General features: G+C 39.3%; 1 protein-coding gene across 1 annotated transcript in view; it reads right to left on the reverse strand.

Annotated features, from left to right (window-relative positions):
- Window positions 1-23,117, reverse strand: part of lrp1bb (low density lipoprotein receptor-related protein 1Bb) — a 930,516-nt gene that overhangs the window by 223,938 nt on the left and 683,461 nt on the right. The window contains exons 40-42 of the mRNA XM_030124596.1: window positions 22,462-22,586; window positions 20,414-20,785; window positions 3,003-3,192 (exon numbers count right to left, since the gene is read on the reverse strand). Of these exons, the coding sequence (XP_029980456.1) occupies window positions 3,003-3,192; window positions 20,414-20,785; window positions 22,462-22,586 (687 nt within the window). The remainder of the gene's footprint in view (window positions 1-3,002; window positions 3,193-20,413; window positions 20,786-22,461; window positions 22,587-23,117) is intronic.

Here is a 23,117-nt window from a genome sequence, read left to right on the forward strand (position 1 = left end):
TGGAGTCAGGAGACAAAAAAGTTTGGAAGCACTGGACTAAACCCTTTGTGTTTGCTGTGACTAACATTATCTGGAAGTGTGTACAGTCTAGTGTGTACACAGACATTTTATATAAACGTCGCTCATGTGGACAGAACAGTAAGAAAACACCTGGAGATAAAATGACACTGGTCTACAGGTCAAATGGTTCCAGAACAAAAGGAGTGAAATGTTACCACACAGAACCGAGGCTCCTGTAGTCCAACGGCAGATTTAAAGACATTAACTGGCACTCATTTGGCCTTTCAAGGTCAAAGGTGATGGTACCAAATGAAAGCCCACATGTGACTTCCTGTCTATTATCAATAGTAATCATATCAATATGTTCAACTCCCTTTGTGCAGTAATCTACACCTGGCTTTTCTGCCTCCGTACACAATAATTTACATTATATAGACTAAATGTCCTCTAAAATTAACCTGGATTTCAAACATAGGACAGAAAACTATTACAAACTCATTTTAGTTCAGGGGCCATATCCTCCCAGTATGATCTGCAGTGGGCCGGACCAGTGAATTCATAACATAATAATATATAAATAATGCCAACTCCAAACATTTCAATGTGTTTTAGAGTGAAAAAAGTAAAATTACATTATGGAAACATTTACATCTATAAACTGTCCTTTTAAAAATGTGAATAACATGAACAACCATGAAAAAACTGAAATTTATTAAGAAAAACAAGTGCAATTTTAACTCTATTTTGTCTCTGCTTTTCATTTGTAAATGTGCATTACAGCTTACAGATCACAGTGGATCTGCAAATTTACAAAATATTTTAGTAACTGGCAGAATATTAGTAAAATTGCACTTACTTCTCTTAGGATATTTCTAGTTTTTCATATTTTTTGTGAAAGGCTACTTTGTAAATTTACACATTTTCATGTAATTTCACTTTTTTTACACTAAAACAGAGGAAAAATTTGGAATTGTCATTACTTGTAGGTTGTTGTGATAGTATTTTACTAATCTGACCCACTTCAGACTAAAGTAGGGCTTTATATGGGCCCTAAAGTAACATGACTGACTGTTAATATCTTAATATAATGTAATATTTGCATTTCACAAACTCATCCTACGGGGCAGGATTGGACCCTTTGGGGGGCCAGTTTTGGCCCCTGGGCCGCATGTTTGACACCTGTGTATTACATGACCAAAAACAAATTAATTTTAGCAAAAACAAATGTCTCTGTTTTGAATGTCTGGGGTCGCCAGAAATTTGTGATGTTAAAATGGGGTCAGGAGACAAAAAAAGTTGGAACCGCTGTGCTAAAGAATCACCAAAATAATTACAGAAGTGTTTTTAATAAAACTATAAGTATGTGGGAAATATATCTGTATTTGTTCTGTGTAGAATAAATAAATCTTGCTATTAAATTTTCTCGTAACGCTGGAAAAGACAGAGGCTAAAAGAAGGGCAGTAAAGCAGGGGCAGCTGCTTAAAGCCTTCAATCATCGTCTTCAGATCCAGAGGGAGGCCATTTAATTTGTAGACGTTTTATTAACATTCTGTACTCGGCAATATGCGGACTGTGAACTCAGCATATCAGCAGCATTGTTCAGGGCAAGTCTATTAATGTATTTATAGACAAGGATGAGTATTTTAACATCTGCTTTAAAACGAAGCAGAAGGAACAGCACTGTTTTTTTAACAAGTAGCTTGAGAGGTTTTTATTTGTCCTTGTTAACTAATAAAATCCTCGTGCCTGGAAACTGTAACTGGATGAAAAAACAAGCAGCCGTTCATAGGATCTGTGTTAAAATGAGCGATAGCTGTATGCTGGGTTTTTTTTTTTTTTTTTTTGTTACAAAATGCTCATTGTACTCACATTAATTTGAGACTTTCTAAAGCACAGGATGGAGATAAAATCAACAGGCATAAAGGAAAAATACTGCATTAAAGCAGAAGAGCATATCTGGAAATACTTCATATGCTTTTTAAGATTACAGAAAGAAAGGTTGTACTGGAGATGCTTTTAGAGGGGTTGGATAGAGTGAACAAAAAGAGGAAGAGAGAGTGTTAGAAGGAGAAGGAGAGGAAGAAAGAAAAATAATGTAGAAGACCAAAAATAAAGAATGTAAAGGTGAAGAATGAAGAAGAAAAAGAAGAATGAAGAACAATGAAGAAAAAAGCAGAAGATGCAGAATGAAGGAAAAAGGTGAAGAAGAAAGAAGCAGAACAAGAAAAATGGAGAAGTTACACAAAATAACAAGAGATGAAGAAGAGCGAAAAATGAAGAATAAAGCAGAAAAAGAAGAGGAAGAATGAAGGGAAAAGAATGAAGAAACATGAAAGAACAAAGGAGGAAGAAGAAAGATGTAGAGGATGAAGACTGAAAAATGAAGGTGAAGAAGAAAGAAGAAAAAGAACAAGAAAGAAGAATGAAAAACAACAAAAGAATGAAGATGAAAAAAGTAGATGGAGAATGAAAGAAGGTGAAGAAGAAGAAATAGAATAAGAAGAATGAAAAACAACAAAAGAATGAAGATGAAAAAAGAAGTAGATGGAGAATGAAAGGTGAAGAAAGAAGAAAAAGAACAAGAAAGAAGAATGAAAAACAAAAGAAGAATGAAGATGAAAAAAGAAGTAGATGGAGAATGAAAGAAGGTGAAGAAAAAAGAATGAAGAAACAAGAAAGAACAAAGGAGAAGAGCAGAAAATGAAGAATAAAGTAGAAAAAGAAGACAAGGAATGAAGAAAGAAGGAAAAAGAATGAAGAAACATGAAAGAAGCAGAAGACGAAGAATGAAAAAGAAACAAGAAAGAAGAACAAAGAAGAAAGAAGAAAAATGTAGAGGATGAAGATTGAAAGATGAAGGTGAAGAAGAAAGAAAGAAAAAGAACAATGGAAAATGATGAAGATGAAAAAAGCACAAGATGGAGAATGAAGTAAAAAGGTGAAGAAGAAAGAAGAATGAAGAAGTAAAAAGGAGGAGAAGGGGACTCCAGGATCCACTGACTTCTGACACTCGTCCAGGGCGAGGACGTGTGGGTGGTCGTCCTCTGACAGTGTGACCACGGCTTCACGGCTGAAGGCGCCGACCCGACTGGAGTCCAGGGTGTGTCTGGTGATGGTGGAGGTGGTGGAGCTGGTCCAGTACAGGGTGTCCCAGGCCCGGTGGTAGGCCAGACCCTCCACGGAACCCACGTCTGTACAAGACAGACACAGAGAAAAAGAAAAAAACACACGTTAAAGTACGGCTGATAATACCGATGAAGCCCCAAAGTCCAGATTTTAGAGGAAAAATCTGAATTTTATTTTTGGCCAAAATCATGCAGTCCTAAAAAAAAAAAAAAAAAAGTAGGGATGCACCGATACCACTTCTGAGTACATTTGAGTACTTGCCAATACCGAGTACTGATACAAGTCCTTAATAATCCCATTCCAGTTGTTGGTTCCTTTTGTAAATGTGCTTTATTGTCGTTGTCATTAGTCTGAGTGGAACAAAGTGCTGCTACTGACATTTAATGTGTTGGAAAAAAGAAAAGTTTTAGAAGAAGAAAGTAAATAAGTAGAAAAGCACCTGATTAGCACAGACCTCCACTCAGGCAGATCAGTCCCCCCCCATCACCACCAAAATTTCACCATTTGTTCCTTGTGCCAGTATCAACATTTCCTGAAAATTTCATGAAAAACCGTCCATAACTTTTTGAGTTATCTTGCTAACAGACAGACAGACCAAAATTCAACAAGCACACAATGCAAAACAATTACAGTAACAATAATAATACCAACAACAACGACAGAAAAAAAGAATAAATAAATAAACCCAAAAAACAAAAATAAGACCAATGGCCCTGTATCTTACTGGTCAAATTCAAAGCTTTGGGAAATGTATCCAGATCCATTTATTCTCATCCAGTTCTGTGTATTTATTCTATTACAGAAATAGTCCATGTTTTGCTCATATTCCAATCAGATCTGTAAAAAATTCAAATTCACACTTGATATCATTGATACTGATTTATTGGACCTATCCACTTCTTATCTGTTATAATGGGAACATTTTTCAAAGTCACACCAAATCCAGAATCAGATCTGGATCCAAATAATTTCAGTCCCTTGTGTTGACATCCTCATACAGAAGCTGTATACCAAGTCTGAAGTCAATCAGAACTGGAGTTTGGGAGAAGAAGACGATAGAAATGTTTTCCCCATAAGAGCCCATGTTAAATTTTGCGTCAGTTCCAGATCCAGAAGAAGATCCTGATCAGCATGTGGACATTATGTTTGGGTCATCTCCCCATCAGGGCTGGACTGGAGACATTTACACTGGAGATCATTTAGATTTACTGAGTTATTGCATCCATCCACTTCCTATCTCTGATAATGGGGACATTTTTCAAAGTGGCACCAAATCCAGAATCAGATCCAGATCCAAATAATTTCACTAACTTTTGTTGACATCATCATACAGAAGCTGTATACCAAGTCTGAAGTCAATCGGAATTGTAGCTTCGGAGAAGACGATGATTGAAAATTCTGTAACGGACGACGGACGACAACAGACAACAATAGTTTACGGCCTGTCGGGCAGTAAGCTGAAAACAGCTCCACAATAAACAAAAGAAAAACAAACCATCTAGATGATGTCACCATAGGATGTGCAATAGCTCAGACTGTTATTCTTACATGTACGAGTAGAAGGACACACACTCAGTATCGGACAGATACCTGATACTGGTATCGGTGCATCCTTTATAAAAAAGTAGGGATGCACTGATACCACTTTTTTCCAGACTGAGTACGAGTACTTACATTTGAGTACTTGCCGATACTGAGTACCAATACTAGTCCTTAATAATCCCATTCCAGTTGTTAGTTCCTTTTGTAAATGTGCTTTATTGTCGTTGTCATTAGTCTGACTGGAACAAAGTGCTGCTACTGACATTTAATGTGTTGGAATGAGCGTTTGTCAGTTAATCCACCAGGGGGCGCCGCTCTGAATTAACCATACTGGACAAATACCACGAAGAAGAGGAAAGTTTAATGAAGAAGAAGAAAGTCAGTAATACCAAACCTGTAGACGACAGAGGGAACACTACTGTGACACTAATGTTACAGCATTTTCTCTGGTAAGGTTTAAAAGTTTAGCTTCAGCAGGAAGAGAAAAGAGAAATGAGACAGAAGTTTGATTTTCACTTCTGTTGGCGGTGGTCCACACCGCTCTGTACTCCCGCTGGTATTCTCATTCTGTTTACGCATCCGCGAGCGCCTGGAAAACAGATGGAATGTACGCAGAGGACGGACAGAACGCTACGTCTGTATCTGTCTGTGTCTGGAACGGTACTGTCAGTCAGCCTTACTTTTATCACTGTCATTTATTTTGAAAAATCTCCACACTCTTGACACTCCACACATATTATTCCACCGCCGCGTACCTGCTGCACTGAACTGTGAATGTCAAATGGCCCTAAGTGATATCGGTACATTTTAATCGGATTACTTTTACGAGTACGAGTCCACACACTGAGTATCGGAGCTGATACTGATACTGGTATTGGTGCATCCCTATAAAAAAGGGTCAAAAATTCATGTAAATATTTGGGAAATGCATCAGCTTTCATGCAGAAGGATCTCCAGACTCTATAAACATGCAAACTTTGAAGTCTTAACCAAACCTGGGGACTAAAAAGAGCTGTGAAACAGAACGGAAGTCTAATGAAAACCAAGAGGAAACCCAGCAGAAGAGCAGACGTCCACTCACAGGGGAAACACCCAGAATATTCTGCTGTCAGTTAGAAAACATTCACCACACAAATACAACACCTCTGATGAGCAGGATGTGTTCTTTGTCCATAAGTCATCCAACAGCCGAGCATGTGCACAATGATTAAAAAGAAGGAAAAACAAAAAAAACTGGCTGGTATCATTTTATCTATAAACCCATAAAACAGCGTCTAGAATCCTTTAGACTCAACCTGAGTCAGCCTAACACAAATGAATAGTTTGCAATAAAAGCCGTCTGGAAGCTCCGAGTTCCTCTGAAATTGTTGGCGAAGCGAGGGAGTAATTAATGGAGGACATGGAGTTTAATTAGGGAAATATGGGTGATTAACATCTTCACCTTTACTCAATGACGGGATGCAGACTGAAACGGAAAAAAAAAAAAAAAAACGAATGCAGTCTGCCTTCACACACACAGAAATATACAAAGAATATGAAGCTGAAAGTGAACATTCATGATCTGTGGCACTTTGTAAAGTATAATTAGGTCATGTTGACTGGTGCTGCCTGAAGGTAGAAGCTGCAGTAGAAGGAGGATGAGTCAGATGATGGAGCTGCGTTTGTTTCAAACCAAAGGAGCTCAAGTGGAAACGAGGAATGTCCAAGTGAACGTGTCTGATCGACCTTAACCCACAAAGACCCAAGACTACTTCGGATTTTTTATCTGTATATTTGACCTTTCTGAAGTGTTTTATCACCATTTATTATAATATTATCCTTTTTATTTAGAGTTTTTTTCAGCGCAAATCAAGTATTTTTCGATATCTAATTCACTGATCATGTAGATGTTCATAAAAGCTCCAATTAAAGAGAAGGATTATTATATAAAAAAACAGAAAACTGAAGAAAAAGTGTCTTTTTAGTCCAATCTGTCATTCCGTGCATTTCCATGACAACTTTTATTCCTGGTTTAATCTGATTAAAGGTTTGATCCTATTTCAGATGCCCATGTAAACACCTTATTCCAGCTGAAAAAGAAAAGTTCGGATTCACCCTTTCATGCACAGTGGTCACTCCAGTGGACAGTTCTTCTCCAGCTGTTCTCTTGTATGTTCATGGATTTTATTGTTTTAGTTCCATATCAGCTGACACAGTGGACGCCTATGCATCATCCCATACTCTGCCATTCATTCCAGTACTGTAACTTTGCTGTTCTAGATAAACCTGATCTGCACTGACACGTTTGAGTGTAAATCAATTGCTTGTTATTGTTATTAGACTGTAGTTTTATTTGCTTTGTTTTGGGTTTTTTTTGCATATTATCCATGAAGTGAGTAATAACTAATATTAGAGTATGTTAAAATGTGACAAACACCACATTAACAGCATTTTTAAAAAAAATCATAGTTTTCACACAGTATATCAGTAAATACATGTTTCTTTGCTTCAAAAATTAAATGCATGATGTCCAGCTGAGTGGATATTTTTGCAACTCCATGAAAAATAGGTTCATAAAAAAATTTCAATCGCATTGTTTTTTTTTCAGGCCTAAAGAGGAATAAAAACACTCAGGAAAAATAACTTGATTGGGGTCAAAACACGATATTCAAAATCTCTCTGTCGGGACATTTTAGAGACAATTTGACCCACATTTTTACTTTTAAATTCATTTTTGCTTTAGTTGGACCATAAGGGATTATCCAAAACAAGGAGCTACTTTATATTGAAATAAATGTTGGAATGACAATCAATTAAAGTTCGCTCTCTGACGGGACATGACTGTGTTTGGACCCATTAAGGTTCTCATAATTCATGCATGAAAGGGTTAAATTTAAACCTGATTAAAGTCAGTGGTTTAATCCCCTTTTAACTGCGGTCTAAATTCTTCCTGGACATGTAAAGCCTTTATTCCGTTTGGACTTTATTCCTTCCATTCTGCACATGCTCAGTGTCTTGTCCTGTGGCGATGACGCACACATTCTGCGCTGGTGGAAGAATCTGCACTGCAGTCTAGTCTTCCCAAAGCGTTCCAGTGGAATATTCTGATGGGATCTACCAGCCTGGAAAACCCTGAGGGAACAGTTCAACACTGGCTTTGGATTCATTCATTTGTCCTGAACTAATGAGTTCCACAAGTGGGACAAACAGTTTGCACTGCAGTGCACCGATTGACTTGTTCTCGCAGCCCTTCCGTTAGCTTAGCGTAGCCTAGCTTAGCATAATGGCTTCATTCCTCTGCTCAGACGTAGCCAGGCTTTTAGAGGTGATTTGTAGTATTTTAGGAGTGATTTTGGTCAGTTCAGTTCTCCCTAATCATTCCTTTAGTCCGCTGGGGTCAATATGATCACAAACTGAGGCTCAGATCATGGTCATGTGACTTACTGCAGGAAGAAAATCTGGGCAAATAAAAACTAATGCAAAGCTAAAACACTAAAGGAAAGCTAATTTAGTGCATGCATCCCTTCAACAAAAAGATTTTCCAACTTCCGTCAACACAACAGTCCACAGATTGTATGAGTGCAGTAAGTCGCAGATTCATTCATTCATTTTCTGAACCCGCTTTATCCTCACTAGGGTCACGGGGGTCGCTTGGAGCCTATCCCAGCTACATAGGGGCGAAGGCGGGGCACACCCTGGACAAGTCGCCAGTTCATCACAGGGCTGAACATATAGAGACAAACAATCACTCTCACATTCACACCTATGGGCAATTTAGATTAACCAATTAACCTATTAGTGCATGTTTTTGGACTGTGGGAGGAAGCCGGAGTACCCGGAGAGAACCCACGCAGACACGGGGAGAACATGCAAACTCCACACAGAAAGGTCCCACCCCCCGTCGACTGGTGTTGGAATCGAACCCAGGACCTTCTTGCTGTGAGGCACGTGTGCTAACCACTGCACCACCGTGTCGCCCTAGTCCTAAGTCGCAGATCTAAAGAAATAATTAGAGAGAACCGGATTTCACAAAATCACTGACAAAAGACGACAAATCACCTTTAAAAAACTGGCTACGTGTGACCATGGAAATGCAGTGACTATGCTAAGCTAAGCTAACAGAAGGGCTAAGCTAAGCTAACAGAAGGGCTAAGCTAAGCTAACAGAAGGGCTGCCAGAACAAGGCAACGTGAGCACTGCAACACAAACCCTTCTGCTCACTTATCTACCTCATTAATACCTCATGTAAACTTTTATTCGGATTTAACATTTCCATGGAAACAGAAGAGAAAATACTTTAGTTCCGAATTAATTTCTTCCGGAAAAATAAATTGGATTTAAAAAACATCATGTAACCGTACCCATTAACCGAACATAATCCCAGTGTGTCCATCCACTGTCACTGATCCAACTCCATGGGTTTATTACGTTTTCACCAATTTTGTTCAGATTGTGGCTTATTTTGCTCATGTCACATACTATTTTTGATTTATTCTTCATTTTTGTGAATTTTATTGCTCACTTTGGTTGTTTTTGTTCATCTTGTTGCTTATTTTATCCTTTTTTACTTTAATGTTTTCCTTATTTTTTCATGTTATTTAGGATTTTGATAAGTTTTTATTCATTTTTGTTGATATTTTTTTATTATTCAGTATATATCCAGTGTGTTCATCCGCTGTCATTGATCCAACTCCATGGGTTTTACTGGTGAATCAGTGTCTAAAATTTCACTTATTTTGTTCATTTTCTTGCTTATTTTCTCCATGATATTTATCATTTTGTAAAATTTCTTATTTGCATTTGTTCATTTTGTTCATTTCAATTATTTTACTTGTTTTTGTTCATTTTGATGCTTAGTTTATCTTTTTATTTAACTTTGAGTAATTATAGATTTTTTTTCCACATTACTTATTATTTTGTAGATTTTTTTTTCATTCGTTTTTTGTTCATTTTATTTATTAACATGAACATACAGGGGTTGGACAAAATAATGGAAACACCTTAAAAAAATCAACAAAATATAATTTAATATGGTGTAGGTCCGCCTTTTGCGGCAATTACAGTCTCAATTCTCCGAGGTATTGATTCATACAACTTGTGAATTGTTTCCAAAGGAATTTTAAGCCATTCTTCAGTTAGAATACCCTCCAACTCTTTTAGAGACGATGGCGGTGGAAATCGACGTCTTACTTGAATCTCTAAAACTGACCATAAATGCTCAATAATGTTGAGGTCTGGGGACTGTGCCGGCCATACGAGATGCTCAACTTCATTAGAATGTTCCTCATGCCATTCTTGAACAATTCTAGCTGTATGGATTGGGGCATTATCATCTTGAGGTGAAGGTGTTTCCATTATTTTGTCCAACCCCTGTAAATCCAGTGTGTCCATCCACTGTCATGCTCCAACTCCATGGGTTTTACTGGTGAATCAATGTTGTAGAAGATGACAGTGTTTCCACGGTAACGACGGAGCCTCTGAACGTCCAAATGGGTCATATCTGATGACCATGAAAAGACGAAGAACTATTTTACACCAATTATTGACGTGGATTGATAGGATTAGTGGATCAGAGATTATTAAACAGTCTTCTCTTTCAATTTACTTTATTTTAATTGATTATTTATGTTTTATCGATTATGTTTTAATTGTAATTGTGTATTTTTAACTTATCTCTTTTCCATTTTTCTAAAGTGCTGTGAATTGCCCTGTGTGTGAATTGTGCTATACTAATGAATTTGCCTTGCCTTTTAGATCAGTTAATGGTTTTAGTTGCTGGTGGAGGTTTGGGTCCTTAAGGGTTAAAGGTAGAGACTGCAGTAGAAGGAGGATGAGTCAGATGATGATGCTGTGTTTGTTTAAAACCAAATGAGCTCAAGTGGAAACAAGGAATGTCCAAGTGAACATGTTTTATCGACCTTAACCCACAAAGACCTAAGACTACTTATGATTTTTCATCTATATTTAACCTTTCTGAAGTGTTTTATCACCATTTATTATAATGTGATCCTTTTTATTTTGATTTTTTTCAGTGTAAATCAAGTATTTTCCTACATTTAATTAACTGATCGTGTAGATGTTCATAAAAGCTCTGATTAAAGATAAAGGTTATTAAATAAGAAACTGAGAAAACTGAAGAAAAAGTGTCTTTTTCAGTAAAATCTGTCACTGACTGAACATAAACCCAGTGTGTCCATCCACTGTCATTGATCCAACTGCATGGGTTTTACTGGTGAATCAATGTTTGTTTTTATTATTTTTTCTTCAATTTTGTTAGGTTTTTGACTTGTTTTATTCATGTCACTTATTATTTTGTTGATTCTTTATTCATTTTTCCTCATGTTATTGATCACTTTGGCGGTTTTTTGTTCATTTTGTTGCTTATTTTATTCATTTTTACTTCATTTTTAGTCCATTTTTGTTTATATATAATTTTTTTTTTACATAATTTATTATTTTGTAGATTTTTTATTCACTGTTGTTCATTTTATTTATGATTTAATCTATATATAAACCCAGTGTGTCCATTCACTGTCACTGATCCAACTCTGTGGGTTTTACTGGTGAATCAATGTCTAAAATTGTATTTATTTTCCTCATTTTCTTGCTTATTTTCTCCATGATATTTATTATTTCATAAATTTTCTTATTTGCTTTTGTTCATTTTGTTCATTTCATTTATTATTTTACTTGTTTTTGTAAAACAAACAAAAAAAAAACAACTACATGGACATGAACGACAGTCAAAAGACGCTAATTGCATTAATTCCACTTTGATTTTGCATTTAGCGAGTGCTGAAGGTGTGAAGGACACATACAGTACACATCCCAACAGATGGTTCCTAATAACGTTTCCAGGAGATAATAAATAAGCCCACCGCTCCTGTGGCTGCGGTGTGGAGGAGGGGTGGGGGGGGGTTCAGTAACACTCTGTCAATCTCCTGGTATGAGGAGGGGGTGGGAAGGTGCTGAGCTCTGGTCCCAGTGGAAACTTCAGAGAATGGCAGAGGATGCTAGCCGAGCAGAACAGAGGCTTCTGCTGTTCATCGGACTCCAGTCATGCTGATCAAGACAGGACTGACTGAGCTTTAGTGATGGAATAAAGAGGGATCGGCCCTTCATTCAGTCCGTGACAGTCAGTAAGTCCAGAGCTTTGAAACAGAGGCAGGACACCACAATGATTCAGGGCAAAAAATGGGCTTTTTTTAAAGGGATGAAGCAGAAAAAAGGAGGAAATAAATGCATTCAGTGTAATCTGAATGTTGGGTTTGAAAAAGGCTTCTTACATACGATTAAAACTACAGTAAAAAAACAACTGATTATACTGACTAGTAGGAACAGAGAAACAAAAAACATGACCAAAATAATGAGGTTATGCACAATGAAACGCAATTAATATAGATTAAAAATTCATATTTAATCAGGATTAATCCAAATTAATCCACAGCAACCCTGTGATTAATCTGATTAAACCTTTTAATTGTCTGACAGCACTAACATAAAAGTGTAAGGGAATAATAACAAATGAATTTAACTATAAATAATCAATAATGGCCTTAATATGTTATAATCATTCTGTAATAGCTGATCACTATTGTAATGTATTGTTATATTATTAGGTTGGGCTGCTGACAGTTATTCCATTATTACCATATTCTGAAGATCAGCAAACATTACAATCTAAAGAGACATTTCTGACCCCAAAAAGAAAATATGTCTGCAACCACAAAAAAAACCCCATTCAATCTAAGTTTTCCTGAAGATGCTAACTCTGCATTGACCTATTTAGATTATTTAACGCTTCAACTTTGCATTGTATTAGAATAAATGCAATGAAATAATACAATTTCAATGAAGAAAACAGTTGAGATTTTCTATACTTCTACACTGGCATTATATATATATATATATATATATATATATATATATGTCAGGGTAGAGACTGCGATCTGGTAGGATCGGCGATTCTACCAGTAGAGACTCCGATCAGAGTCTGTACTGGTAGAAACTCCAATCCGAACCCTAACCCTAACCCTAACCCTTCTACTGGCAGGATCGGAGTTTCTACCAGTAGAGACTACGATTGGAGTCTCTACTGGTAGAATCGCCGATCCTACCAGATCGCAGTCTCTACCCTTATATATATATATATATATATATATATATATATATATATACATAGTACTATCAGTGCAGTGTTGTGTGTGATTCTTGCAGGGATTAGGGCCGTCACAAAACTGAAACATGAGTTGACAGTTAAATGTCTTATTCCACCTTTACCTTTGTTGTTTTTCAGGGTTGAAATGATCATACACATTTATTTCTCATTCTCTTTTGTTCAAATACAGTGAGAACTGGAAGCACTCAGAGAGCGCAGACCTCCGCCAAGGCAGATCAGTGCCCCCACCCCCCCAATCACCACCAAAGTTTAATCATTTGTTCCTTGTGCCAGTATCAATGTTTCCTGAAATGTTCATCCAAATCTGTCCATAACTTTTTGAGTTATCTTGCAGACAGACAAACCAACGCTGACAAAAACAGAACCTCCTTGGCAGAGGTAAAAATAAAGGAAATATGTGCACAGCCTAAAAAGACACACCAAAAACTGAACTAAATGCATTCTAAAGGTCAAAATCAGTTTAATGTGACCTTTGACCCTATGACTTAAAGATCTCATAACCTCATTAAATAAAATGATTAAGGAGGCAAGATCCAGCTACTTCCACAAACTTATAGCCACAAACAAGAAAAACCCCAAAGTAATCTTTGACACAATCCAGTCCATTGTGTCCCCTGCTGTCCCTGCTGCCCCTGTGCTCTGTAAAGCTGACAGCAATGACTTCCTAAACTTCTTCACAGACAAGATCAGGGATATTAAACACAATATCCCACCACCCTCTGGCCGTCTGACCCTATCTGATCCCCCTCTGCAAACCTGGTCCTCTTTCGACCCTGTGACACTGGAGGACATCTCAGCACTTTTATCCAAAACGAAACCCTCCTCCAACTCTGCAGACCTCCTCCCCCATAAGCTCCTTGTCGGTGTCTTTGACACTATTGGACCATGGGTCACAAAGTTTTTTAAACCTGTCGCTCTCAACTGGTTTGTTTCCCAGCTCCTTCAAACAGGCCATCATAGAACCTAAACTAAAGAAAACCACACTGGACCCCACAGACTTCAAAAGCTACAGGCCCATTTCAAAGCTCCCCCTATTGGCCAAAATCCTTGAGAAAGCAGTGTCTAAACAACTTACAGCTTTTCTGGAGACACACCAGATCTATGACACTTTTCAGTCTGGGTTTAGACAACGCCACTCAACAGAAACCGCACTATTAAAAGTGTCTAGTGACATCCTGATGGCGGCTGACTCCGGGAAATCCACGGTCTTGGTCCTGCTAGATCTGTCCTCGGCCTTTGACACAGTGGACCATACCATAATGATTGAGAGACTGAGGGACCTGGTAGGGATGTCAGGTCATGTGCTAGACTGGTTCTCCTCTTACCTGACCGGCAGAAGCTTCACTGTGTCAATAAACAACTTCCAATCTGACTCAGCGGATCTACTGTGTGGTGTGCCCCAAGGCTCTGTCCTGGGACCAGTCCTATTCTTACTCTGTCCTCCCACTTGGCCACATTATCCGACAGTACAGTGATGTCTCCTATCATCTATTCGCAGATGACATCCAGATATACTGCTCCTTTAACTCCTCTGAGCCCCACAAACTGAGTTCCTTAATCAACTGCTTGTCAGAGCTGAAGCAGTGGCTAAATGAGAACAGCCTCCAGCTGAACTCCAGCAAAACTGAGACCCTCATCATTGCCCCGGATAGTGCAATCCCAGGGATCAAACATCACCTTGGAGACCTGAGTTCCTCGGTAAAGACAAAACTGAGGAATCTGGGTGTCATCTTTGACCAGGACATGTCTTTAGAATTCTACTCCAAACACCTAGTCAAAAACTGTTTCTTCCACCTACGCAACATCTCCAAACTCAGATCTATGGTGTCCACAAATGAGCTCGAGATGATCGTTCACGCTTTCGTATCTTCTCGCTTAGACTACTGCAACAGCCTGTTTACATGCTTAAACAAGAAGGAGCTGGCCCGTCTACAGTTTGTCCAGAACTCTGCTGCCAGGCTCCTGACCCGCACAAACAGGAGAACCCACATCACTCCCATCCTTAAATCTCTCCACTGGCTCCCTGTTCTATATCGTCTTCATTTCAAAATTCTGGTGCTAACTTTCCGGGCCCTACATGGCCAGGCCCCTGCATACATTGCTTCCCTGATCCAGCCCTACAGCTCGACTCGTAGCTTGAGGTCTTCAGGACAGCACCTGCTGATGGTTCCACACACCTGCTGATGGTTCCACACACCTGCTGATGTTTCCACACACCTGCTGATGTTTCCACACACCTGTTTTAGCACACGCAGTGACAGGTCTTTTAAAGCTGTGGCACCACGTCTATGGAATGACCTGCCTCTACACCTACGGTCCATGGACTCTGTACAGAGCTTTAAGAAACACCTCCAAACCCTCCTGTTCAAAAAGGCTTTTTAGTCTCCCACCTGACCCAGGACCACCACAGACTGACTACACTCTATGTATTCATCATAACGTACTCCATGTGTCATCCCCCCCCCCCAGTCTCTCTATATCTCTATCGCTCTCTCTTTTCTCCTCCTTTACTCTCTCTCTCTCTCTTTAACCCCAACTGGTCAAGGCAGACGTCCATCCTTCAGGAGTCTGGGTCTGCTCGAGGTTTCTGCTGTTAAAGGGAAGTTTTTCCTCGCCACTGTCACCAATCACAAGTGTTTGCCCCTGAAGGATTCTGTTGGGTCTCTGTAAACTTAATTTGATTCTGATTTGAATTGATAAAGCACTTTGTGACTCTGTGAAAAGTGCTCTATAAATAAAATTTACTTTACTTTACTTACTTATGACAAGAACAGCAGCACAAACAATTAGAAACATCTGACCTGTGTTGGATGAAACCTGGAATAAAATATCAGTAAATTAATGTCAGAAATCTGATACTGTCTGAACAAAAGGGTTAAAGACATGTTAAATGACTAGGGAGGTCAAAGTAAATATGCCCGATGTGGATGATAGAAGCTGTTTTTAACCTGATACTGTAGTTTTTGCTGTTACATGTATCAGATTGGATCTAAATACAGTGACTAATACATATGTGGACATTAGACGTGGTTGGACCAGGACTTTTGGACAGAACTGTTTATAGATGAAACCAGACAGAGCATGCATAAGCAGATGTTTCTGCCTCCAATTTCATGTCAAATCACTCTGAATATATTCAATGTGATCCGCTCCTTACGAATTAGCACATTTTATGATTATTCTAAGCAATATTAAACACCTTTTGATCCAGTGTTACAAAAACCCAACAACTAACACAGAAACTAAGCGTAAAAATAAGCGCCTCCAAAGAATGAAAAATGAAAAGAAGAGGTAAATGTGTTTTAGGAGTTACAATAAAAACCCTCCACATAGTGAGCAGTCAGAGCTACTAGATGGTATTTACTGGATCATTTGGCTGCAGGGGGTTAATTTTGACAGCCCTGTTTCATACATTTATTTATACTACAACACATGAGAGCAGCACACATTTCGATAATGTCAAGGGCATGAGTGGTGATGTTATTCCTGTTGGTTGCAGTCAGGTGTAGGTTATAGTGACTAGCAAGGTGTAATTTGTTGCAACCCCTCCCCCGGTTTTTAGATCCCTACTTCCGCTCAGTGAATTTCATCCTTGGGGGGGGGGGGGGGGGGGGGGGGGGTATGTAAATAACAGCAGGTTGTGACAGTTTTCTTCCTCCTATATCAGGGATTAAAGCAAAAATTTTTCATCTGACTGAAAATTTTCTTCTGGTCAAAATCATTGGCCACTATTAAAAATGATGCAATACAATACTACTATAGCGTACAAGTTTATATAGTCAAATTTGGCAATACTGTAAAACACACTGAATGGGAGAGTGTACAGGTGTAGAAGATTAGTAACATGGATAGAAAAAATGTCATGAGTGGGGGGTCTGGGGGTCCTCCCCCAGAAATTTTTTAAAGCTTCAGGTCAATTTTGGTGCTCTGTGGTTAATTTTAAAGGGTATGAAAACCTTTGAAGCAAGTGAAAATAATAACTAGAAGAAAACCTTACTGCAAAAAATGAGTGAAAAACTTTTTATTTAACAATTTAGGAACTCCTAAAACATAACTCCAACTCCAACAGCACATGAATTTTGGGGAAAATGTCTGTGTAAATGTAACCCTAACCAACTAATCTTTTATTTTTTCTGCTTTTTGGCACTGAAACCAAAAGTTTCAAGCTTGGTCATTCCGGATATATGCTTCTGTTTTTTTCCAGAGACACATGGCACATTAGTAGAACTTTTCACTTTGGCTGTAGAGGTGGAGGTTGTTGCAGGGACAGTGGAGCTTGGAGCAGTGGAGGTGGAGGCTCGTACTGTACCACACAGATATAATTAAGATGCTAAATGGGTCAAAATAAAGCACTTATGCAGTCAGGTGCGTAACCGCGTAAGGCCGCAGCGCGCACTGCCGCACGCACGGGAAGGGCACATACACACAAACACAAACACACACACTAGTCATATACCGGCAAGAGGGGATCAGCTATGAACCCAAACATGAAGGTCCATGCAGATCAGTTCTGTCTTCTTCCCTTTTTGCTGTGGTTCTTTCATAATGAAAGCTACTTGTTCGCACTAAACTAAAGTTGGTCTGGAGGCTGAACTTCGGTAAAGCTGAACTTGTCCATGTGTTTCTAAGGCACAGAATGAGCAGCGTTTCCTTCCAAAGAGAAATAGTCATCAATCTGTCCTCCCGACATTAAAATAAAGAAGTCATCTTATTATCATCACTGTTAAACCTATCAGCCCCCTGTGCCTGTGTTAAACACCTGCAGACCGGAGTGCTGCAGATTCAGGACAGCAGACCCAGGACAGGATCGCGGTGCCGACTGGACTGGGGAAGTTACTTCAATATTACTCCCCCCCCCCCTCAATTTTTCCATTTGACAGAAATCCGTCGTGGTGACAGAGAACTTTAATCCCTGTCCTCTATCCTCCATCACTGACACTAACGCTCACCTGAACCAAACTGTCACAGTCTCAGAATTCGCAAACATCCCCATGCACTGGGGCGCCATAAAGGGGGGGTAAACGGGACAAATTCATGGGGCTCAGCATTTGTGTGTCCAGGGGATACAGGTTAGAAGTTGTGAAAATTTCATGTAAGATCCGCTGTTTAATAGAGGAATAGAACCGAAGAGTTGGATGTTGAAAGTATGTGAAGTTTCACTTTTGCTTCATGCCAGCGTTAGTTATGTTAGATGTTAGTTATGGACCGCACCCCCACGTATATAACTGCTGCTAAACCCCCACTCCGACAAAAAAAGAACCCCCCCCCATTTTTTTTTTTGACAAATCACACCCTGGTGACTAGGTTGTATTTGCTTCAGGTAATACATGTGTAGTACGAGTCCATGTCTCCAGCCTCTTTTCCACAGCAGTTCAGTTCTGGGAATATTCCAGCTTTATTCCGGAACGTCGTCTGTGTAAATGAAATGGTGGATCACTTGGTTCCACCTCTGGAACTCCTCTGGAGGTAGAACAGAGCCCTGATAAAGGTGGAATCAGGATCCAGGAACGCTGTGGAAAAGGAACACCTCTGGTTCCACAACTGATTTAAGACTGAACGTGGGCCGTGTACAGTAAACAAACATACCAACACCACCACAGAGATGCGGAACTGGGAGACGGCCAGATCCACCAGCTGTTGGCACTTCGGACTCTATCCATGCTAACATTTGTTCGTCCTCTGTTGTTGTTTTGAGAGAAACACCGCTATGCTCGGGGTGTTTCCGACGCGCAAGTTATACGCATCATTTTACTATTGACCACCTGTTTATTTTTGTCCACAGCACCTGGGGAATCCATGCAGGCACTGGTGCCTGCAGCTGAACCTGAGAGAGAGAGAGAGAGAGAGAGAGAGAGAGAGAGAGAGAGAGAGACCCCTGTCTTATAAGTTGAGAGAGAGAGAGAGAGAGAGAGAGGGAGAGAGAGAGAGAGAGAGAGAGAGAGAGAGAGAGAGCCCCCTGTCTTATAAGTTTCCTTCCCCTGCCCTTACAGTTCACTCCCCTCCCCCAGTCCGTGGATCCGTGTGTACCTCATTCATTCCCCCACTCCCGGTCTTACGTGGAAAACATCCCACTTTGTAATTTTTTGTTTGGTAATATTTAAGTTATTTATATTGTTTACATTTGTTATGATACAGGTGACATTTTATGTTTTGGCCGTTGAGTTGTATTCAAAATAAAATGGACAAAATAAAACGACAATCTCTAGATTTTTTTTTTTTTAATTAGTCATTTAGATTCGTCGACTAATCGAAAAATTGGTTGAAAGATTAATCGCTAGAAAATCAGTTGTTAGTGGCAGCACTACTACACGCTGTGCTGTGTCCCCGCCCCTTTGACTCCAGAACGCAGGTCTGTTGTGTTTAAGTCCAGTCTCTGTTAGTCCAAAAACGTAGGCTCACCATCTGACCTTTTTTCTGGAAGAAAAGTGGCTCATGTTTGTAGGTGAAAACACAAAGGACGTACCACTACTACTACTACTAGCAGCATTGTACCCGTGGTGCCATTGTGTGTGAAAAGTGCCTATACACTATCGTAAATGCAGCCTTCACAGTGTAGCGTCGTCTGCTAGCAGTAGAAATGTCATGAACGGCAGCAGAACCACTTCTGAAAATGGAGTACGGCGGCAGGGATGAAGAATTCAAAGTAGATAGAGGCGAAAATCTCCCAGCATATGGTGAAGTCTTGTACATGCATGCCTCCACCCATAGTTTACGGTCACTGGACAGTGTGGATCATGGAGCTCTGAGGTTCATCAGCAATTTTAAATCTCTTACCCATCGTTGTCTGCTTTATGATCGTGTAGGATGGTCTTCTTTGTCGGCTCGCAGACTGAATCATTGGTGTATTTTAATTTATAAGTCTATTCTAGGTCTGCTCCCATCCTACCTTCAGACCTACATCAGTCGGAGAACCACAGACTCTTATAATCTGCGTTCTCAGGATCTTGTTGTCTGTTTCTAAAGTTAGAACTGAACAGGGGAAGAAGGCCTTCAGGTATGCGGCCCCATTCACCTGGAATGAATGACAAAAAGACCTGAAACTGAAGGATCTGGTTTCATTGGACACTTTTAAGAGGATGCTGTGTGACTTAGAGAGGGAGACGTCTGGCTGCAGATGTTTTACCTGACGCGCTTTAGTCTACATTTCAGGAGCACTTTTTGACTTGACTTTGGAAGGTTTGACTTGTCTATGTGCCTTTTATGTATTCGTTTTATGTATGGAAGTCTGTCTGTAACTATTTAATGTACCGCTGCCCGTCTTGGCCAGGACACTCTTGAAAAAGAGATTCTTAATCTCTATGAGGTTTTCCTGGTTAAATAAGGTAAAATAAAATTTAAAAAATAAAAAATACTTCACAACATTTGAATACGGACATAAAATTGTGCCTGGTAGATAGTCAGGTAATGTTTGTATTCATCTGGCGAGTTTGGCGGCGATTGGGCCAATGAGGGCTGAGGAAAACCCGAACAAACGCCCTCCTGTGCTGCAACATCGATGGGACACAGAACGTGCATTATATGTTCTATAGCAGGATAACACTAGCGGTGACAAAGCCCCAGGATAATGTCACATGTCAAACACTTACTCTCTGCGATGATGGACCGTCCTGTCCAGTCGTCGTTGATCACCTGGATATTTCCAAAATGGACATCGCTGAAGAAGATGCGGTTGGTGGCGGCTGTCGTCTGGCTGTAGTCGAACGCCAGGGCGATGACGTTCTTGAACAGACTGGGGTTTTCAAAAGGCTGCACAGGGGAGTTGAGGTCGTTCTCGTCGGACAGGTGGATGCTCTTCAGTATGGTCCTCTCCGAATACAGCAGATAGCCTTCGTAGCGCTCGCAGGCGAAGCCGTCCTCAGCCAAGCGGCCGTGGGCGCACGAACACGTCCGGCGTCCGCTGCCCAGATGAAAGCACAGCTGCTGGCATCCTCCGTTACTCCTGGCACAGGGGTTAGTGCCTGGGACCAAAGAAGAATGAAGCAAACCATCACTAATTGCTTTGCTTTAATTTCTTCCACTGAAATGAAAACTGAAGTGGGTGTCATTATAGATCAGAGGGGTCAAACATGCGGCCCGTGGACCTAATCCGGCCCACCAAAGGTTCCAGTCCGGCCCACGGGATCAAAGTGCAAAACTTACACTGAAGATATTAACAATCAAGGGTGTCTGACTCATTTTAGTTCAGGTTCCACATACAGACCGACGTGAAGTAAAATAATCACATAATAACCATAAATAATGACAAAAATTCAAGCAGTTGGTTTTTCTAAAAGGTTCAGAATTTTCATATTTTCCTAAAAGGATGGTGTTTCTGACAGTGATGGGGATGATTAGACATGTTCTAGAACCATAAAACATCCTCTTAAAAAACAAAGCATCCACTGAACAAAAATAAAAGTTTACAGAGTATGGTATAAAAAAAAAAAAAAAACAGACTGAGATCTATGAAAAAAAACATCTACTGTAACATGACAAAAGCATCTACTGTTAGAAGAAGAAAAGAAACCCTGCAACTGTAAACACTGCAAATGTCAAGCAATGCTGTTACACTGATGTGTGTGTGTGTGTGTGTGTGTATGTGTGTGTGTGTGTGTGTGTGAAAATTCACCATGCATAATATGTGAAATTAGTTGAAGCGTTTTTCCACAAATTCGCAAGACTTCATGATCTAAATTCACATTTCATCAAGACTTGTCGAAAATGTTATCATATATAAATGTCAATTTGTGAGAGATTTTGTGTTGCTAAAATAAATGTTGATAAATAAAACAAGTGAATCTAGCAGCATCAAATTTTTGCTTTTTAATTTTATATTTATATAGATTTATGGCTTTGGACAAAAACAAAACAAAACAAAACAAAAAAACGCAGGACATACTGCGGAGAACTTTTAACCCAAAGTCCATGAGGGTACAGTCTAAACAAAAACGCATTTAAAAAGTAGTGCCCAGACATGGGAACGAAAACCTACCAACCTATCTATCTATCTATCTATCTATCTATCTATCTATCTATCTATCTATCTATCTATCTATCTATCTATCTATCTATCTATCTATCTATCTATCTATCTATCTATCTATCTATCTATCTATCTATCTATCTATCTATCTATCCTCCATCCATCCAGAAATGTGCAATTTGAACAAGATTCTGCCTGTTATTAAATGTTTTGTGCATTTGTAAATCCACTGTGATATAATGTAATAATTATTCTTATTTTAGCTCCAAACTCCAAAATTTTAACAATATTCTGCTGTTCCCACATGCTTGTGTAACTGTGTGTAAATTTACATGTATAAATAATAAGTGGAGGCATAATATTGTTAAAATGGCACTAATTTTTCTCATAAAATTTCATTTTTTTCCAGTCAGTCACATGTTTTTTTTGTAAAATGTCAATATTTTCATAATTTAATGGAGTTTTTTGTACTAAATCCAAGAGAAAAGCTTGGAGTTGTCATTACTTCGAGGTTATTATGCCATTCATCTACTGGCTGAGATCAAACTGAACTAAATGTGGCCCCTGAACCAACATGAGTGACGGCCAAGAGCAGAACGGTGCAGAAATACGTGGTATTTGTTCAATGAATGAACGGGAATGAAAGAGTGAACAGAAGGCTCAAACCTCCACCTTTCTCTCGGCCTCTGTTGAAGATGGTGACGTCCTTCAGGTTGACCCCCAGGCCGCTGCGTATGGTCGTGGGTTCGCTCGTGTCGGTCTTCAAACCCCGTCTGATTGAACCGTTGGAATGGGCTCTAAACCAGCGGAGACAGAACGACAGCGTTTACTTTAAAGACACAGAAGGACTTCATATTCAGGCAGGTTAGTGCAGGTCACTTCATTTATTCAACACACGGCTCTACACTGTTAGAGAAATGATCTGCTTCACAGATAAAATATGCTCCATCTTACATAATCTGATAAGATGAACTGAAAAACAGACGACAAAAGTGCTTTTAGGTATATATAGGTTTACATTTACACACCACCTGTGATAATAATCAGTCCTTTGAGTAACATTCTGTCATTCATCCATAGAATTTCACATTTCTATCTTAATACTGTGCCTTTAAAACAGCCACACAAGCACTTTTGACCTAATTTTTTGATATTATTGACCTAAATTTGGTTCAGTTCCAGTTACTTTTGTTCTGGAAGCGTTTTTCTTTTAAACTAGTGTAATAAAGGAAACTCCAAGGCTGTAATCGCCTCAACCCAATGGTGTACATTTTATGTTACAGAGGATAAAAACACAATATAGTCTGTCAGCTGCATTCCACAATATC

The sequence above is a fragment of the Sphaeramia orbicularis genome, chromosome 21 (assembly GCF_902148855.1).
Source record: "Sphaeramia orbicularis chromosome 21, fSphaOr1.1, whole genome shotgun sequence".
NCBI classification, from domain to species: Eukaryota; Metazoa; Chordata; class Actinopteri; order Kurtiformes; family Apogonidae; genus Sphaeramia; species Sphaeramia orbicularis.